At 34.1% G+C, this 4,680-nt stretch overlaps 1 protein-coding gene across 1 annotated transcript; it reads right to left on the reverse strand.

The window, feature by feature from the left end:
* Positions 1-1,052: 1,052 nt before the first annotated feature.
* On the reverse strand, positions 1,053-3,198 carry LOC143588499 (cyclic dof factor 1-like). The gene is made up of 2 exons (XM_077069487.1): positions 3,042-3,198; positions 1,053-2,195 (listed from the first exon to the last, which is right to left on the reverse strand). The coding sequence occupies exons 1-2, from the start codon at positions 3,150-3,152 to the stop codon at positions 1,233-1,235; spliced, it is 1,074 nt and encodes a 357-aa protein (XP_076925602.1). The 5' UTR covers positions 3,153-3,198; the 3' UTR covers positions 1,053-1,232.
* Between the last annotated feature and the right edge of the window lie 1,482 nt (positions 3,199-4,680).

The following is a 4,680-nucleotide window of genomic DNA, read 5'->3' on the forward strand; positions in this document are numbered from 1 at the left end:
ATGCAACATGCAATAATCCGGTGTCATAGTATGTTCCTATTATGCTCTGTTGTTAATTTGTTATAATTCAGGATAGAAAACTATTTTTGGTTTTGTTATACTTTTTACCGTTCAAGCTACAACTTGATATTATTCATATTTGATATATTCGCGGTATGTGTTATCTTTAGGGTTAAGTAAAGAAGCAAAAAATCTTTTTATTACTTTTGTACTTACTTCTTTTTCTTGCTAAAACTTGTCCAATTTTATGCTTATACTTTATAATGTAACTCTTTTTTCCTGCAAAAACTTGTCCAATATGTGCACTAGCACTTCCTTTACAACTTTACCTTTTTCTTTATATAAGCACATCTATTATAATGGATTACCTAAGAGTAGCACTAACTTTAGAAATCAATTACACAAGTGGAAGTTTGACTTTTGTAGCTTTAGTGATTGAAACCAAAACCTGAATATTGCCATTGACCATTGACCTTTGACTTTTGACCTTTTGCACTTGTGTTGATTTATGTCCACATAGTCACAGGTTTCCAAAATTCCCAAGAATATGAACAAAGATGCCATTTTTTTCGCATTTTTTTTCGCATTTATGCTACTTGAAATCCATCCACATGATAAATAACTTATAGGCATAATCGGATATTATTATTATCAATAATGTTACCATTTTTAGTGGCTTGTATCCATTGATTTAGCTCTCAACTTGTACAAAATTCCAAAGTGTAGTAAACAACTTTTCCATAATTCTACAACGACGGACCCAATAATATGCGAGCTGTTGATTCGCGGATTTACAGATCATTTAAAACCGTCACGTTAAATCTGGACCATTGTAACTCCACCACTACTTTATAGAAAGCAAAAAGGTAACAAATGCACATTACAAAAGATATAGTAGATATACATAACAATATAACATTTTGGGTCCACATAACAACTCATGTTAGACAGATAATGTGGCCACAATTTGTTAAGGACCTCAAAAATATCTTGATCTTTTTCATGGCTGTTTTTCTTGATTTTGATGTGCCCATATAGAATAACCAAAGATATAGTAATGTAATGGTCCTGTCCTGTACATATTATTATTCTCACCTTAAAAACTTTGATTAACATTTAACAAACTAATTGCAGACATTTTACAAAAATCTGAAGATCTAAAACTATACAAAACAAAGCCTTTTACTATTTCTTACATTGTATTTACAGTAGGATCTAAGATATACTCGATTTTACGCTCTTTCTTGAAAGCAAACTGATCTCGAAAGAGCAGCAGGATTCGCCTGTAACACTGGGCTCGGTTCGGTGGGACTGATTTGCTTTTTATCGTTTCCTTTTGATTGGAAGGCTTTAAATATATCACTTCTGTTACTGTGTTCGTTCTTGATTCCGAGTGTTGCCCATATCGAACTCTTGGCAGCTTCGTCTGGATCGTCTATTCTAAGCGTCTTTGGAATCAGAACCGTGTTCCTTTGTTTCTTCGAATCTTCGTGTGACCCGTTTGGCGTTATTGGTTCTGTTGAGTGTTTTCCCAGGATTGAATCGGATGGACCGGAAGGTAACCATGGGACCATGTTCCAGTAAGGCGAAGGGTACACTGGAATCGGATGGTACCCCGGAATTGGAATCGGAATAGGCGTGTTCCACGGGTTATAAATCCAGTGAACTTGTGAATGGAAGTTATTATTATTATTATTATTATTATTATCTTGCAGTTTCTCAACTACTGAATTGGAACTGGAATTTGAATTTGTATTGGAATTGCAGTCGTCTCGGTTCTGACCAAACGAAAGTACTTTCGGCAAAACACGGGTGGAATCAGGAGCGAACTCAATACTATTCGCGGACTCAAACCCTTCTTGCGAAATAATGTAGCGGCAATTCGACAGCGGGGTCTTTTTCTTCCTTCGACCTGCTCCGACCGCCATGTTTCTCATCGTGCCACCCGCGGTCCAGTATCTCTGACAGCTCTTGCAAAAATGACGTGGCTGGTTGATGTTTGAATTGTTGAAATAACAAAACTTTGTGTTCATACTGTCACACCGTGGACAAGGTAGAATCTTGTCTGGTTTCTTCAGACTTCCGGGCTGCATATTACCCGTTTCGCCTTCGGTTAATCCAGGATTCTCGGACATCACTTCATCGTCAATTGAAGGGGTTTTGGGATTGTTTTCAGATTCATCTTTTCTTTGATCCTGAATTACACAACAGTAAATCAAAATTAGCATCTCTAATTTTAAATCATTTTTCAACATTAAAACTTGATCAAAATCAAAAACTGAAATCGACCCATTAATCCCTAAACAATTTCATGAACTGGGTTGCTTTCAGTAAATCAAAATTAGCCTTTTTTTCTAAAAAAAATCAAATTCAAGATTATTTTTCAACATTAAAACTTGATCAAAATCAAAAATTGAAATCGACCCATTAATCCCTAACCAATTTCATGAACTGGGTTGCAATCAGTAAATCAAAATTACCCTTTTTTCTTAAAAAAAACAAATTCAAGATTATTTTTCAACATTAAAACTTGATCAAAATCAAAAACTGAAATCGACCCATTAATCCCTAACCAATTTCATGAACTGGGTCGCAATCAGTAAATCAAAATTAGCCTTTTTTTTCTTAAAAAAAAACAAATTCAAGATTATTTTTCAACATTAAAACTTGATCAAAATCAAAAATTGAAATCGACCCATTAATCCCTAACCAATTTCATGAACTGGGTTGCAATCAGTAAATCAAAATTACCCTTTTTTCTTAAAAAAAACAAATTCAAGATTATTTTTCAACATTAAAACTTGATCAAAATCAAAAACTGAAATCGACCCATTAATCCCTAACCAATTTCATGAACTGGGTCGCAATCAGTAAATCAAAATTAGCCTTTTTTTTTTCTTAAAAAAAAACAAATTCAAGATTATTTTTCAACATCAAAACTTCATCAAAATCAAAAACTGAAATCGACCCATTAATCCCTAACCAATTTCATGAACTGGGTTGTAATCAGATCTGAAAAATAATAAAAAAAAACCACATACATGAGGTGAAACCAGTGTATGTGAAGAAGAACAAGCTTTATCAACCTCTTCTGTGTTAACTTCCGGCAAGCCAATCTTCTTTCCGAACAACATTATACCAGGATCCGTCATGGTGACAGGTGGTAGGCGGCGGATAAATAAGAAAAAAGAAGAAAGTATTTGATTGTAAAAATCCAGGTAAGAATAAACATTATGATATAGGGGGTGTAGAGGAAAGGTGGATGCCACATAAGCAGTGAAGGAGGTTTGTGAGCCACAAGTTTGTTGTGGCCTTGATACGTTGGCAAAATGGATTCTTTTGAAAGTGGGTGTGCCCATAAACTAAATGGGATGAAAAAGATTTGGCACAAACTTATTGGTTCTTACTAACTAGGATAATATCGTACTTTATGGTTGCATCATCTTTATATACCTTTTTCTCTTTTTATTTCTTTTTAGTTTCTTTTTAAGTGTAGGTTAATTTTTGGTGTAATGAAACTTGGTGCTTCGACTCGAGCTCGTTTATTAGTTATGTGTTTGTTATGGGTGTAAATGAATTTGAATAGATTTGATCTTGGCTCATTTCAAATGTTAAAGCTTGAGTTTGGCTCTTGAGTCGCTTTTTAGATACTTGAGATCGAATAGTTTATCAAATTTTTTTTGTATAATGAAACTTGGTGCTTGGACTTGAGCTTGTTTATTAGTCAAGTCTTAATTGCAGGTGTAAAATTGTAAATAAGTCGAGTTTGAGCTTCACTATGTAACACCCCGACCAAAGGCGGATTATACATCGGGGCGCCACATATTGTTTCATTACTCGTGATACTATTGGGTGTCAATATTTAATAAATATATTCATTCACGCACGCGCAACGTAAACAGGAGATAACATAAATCAACATAAATCAATATATTATAAGGCAAAATATTCGAACAACAATAACTTGTCTTGATACATTTTAATCTAGGTCCAAAAGTAAAAACGTCCTACGTGTCCACATGCTCCAAATGTAGCTACAGCAATCCTGAACATGTGTTAAAATAAAACGTCAAACACTTGCGTGTTGGTGAGAAATCAAGTTTAATTACAATACATAGATAACAATAAATCTGCGCGCAAAATGTGTATGTCTGGTTTTCAACAAGGGTGTAATCTGATCGGGACCAACTCTAAGATTCATAGACTGCCAGTGCTCACAATTGAGCTCACAAACAAGAAAAACTGTGCAAGTGTAAACAAAAGAGAAAATCATAAACGATTGTTCTCCCGTGTTCATCTAATGGTACCATGAGAACTGCGGAATAGACCGACAAGACGGTTAATGATCCACACATACAAATAAACAGCCAAGTCTACGTCCTCAACACATGGGATACTGCGCGACTAAAGTTCATAAACAGTTTAAGACTCTAAATTTGTATGAACACATGAACATCCCTAAACATTAAAAATAAAAGGGATTAGGTACGAGATTACTCACTTGATAAACGATGCAGTGTAAGATAAAGCAAGAATCAACTTTAAACAAGCACAAGTTAACCTATAAATAAGATTATTGTTTTAATGATTTGATTTAAGTCTTGATTATAAGTTAGCATAATTAATAAGTAAATTATTATATATAATATATATATATTACCGGAAAAGCAGGGCAGAACA

The sequence above is a fragment of the Bidens hawaiensis genome, unplaced genomic scaffold, assembly GCF_021521415.1.
Source record: "Bidens hawaiensis isolate Kalapana, Puna unplaced genomic scaffold, B.hawaiensis_p1.1 tig00036417_1, whole genome shotgun sequence".
Lineage (NCBI taxonomy): Eukaryota > Viridiplantae > Streptophyta > Magnoliopsida > Asterales > Asteraceae > Bidens > Bidens hawaiensis.

Bases quoted from the DNA above. Each gene is read 5' to 3' on its own strand.
- LOC143588499 (XM_077069487.1), bottom strand. From the start codon at position 3,152: ATGACGGATCCTGGTATAATGTTGTTCGGAAAGAAGATTGGCTTGCCG. The intron at 2,196-3,041 runs GTATGTGGTTTT...TGTGTAATTCAG, and splicing joins ATACACTGGTTTCACCTCAT to GATCAAAGAAAAGATGAATC.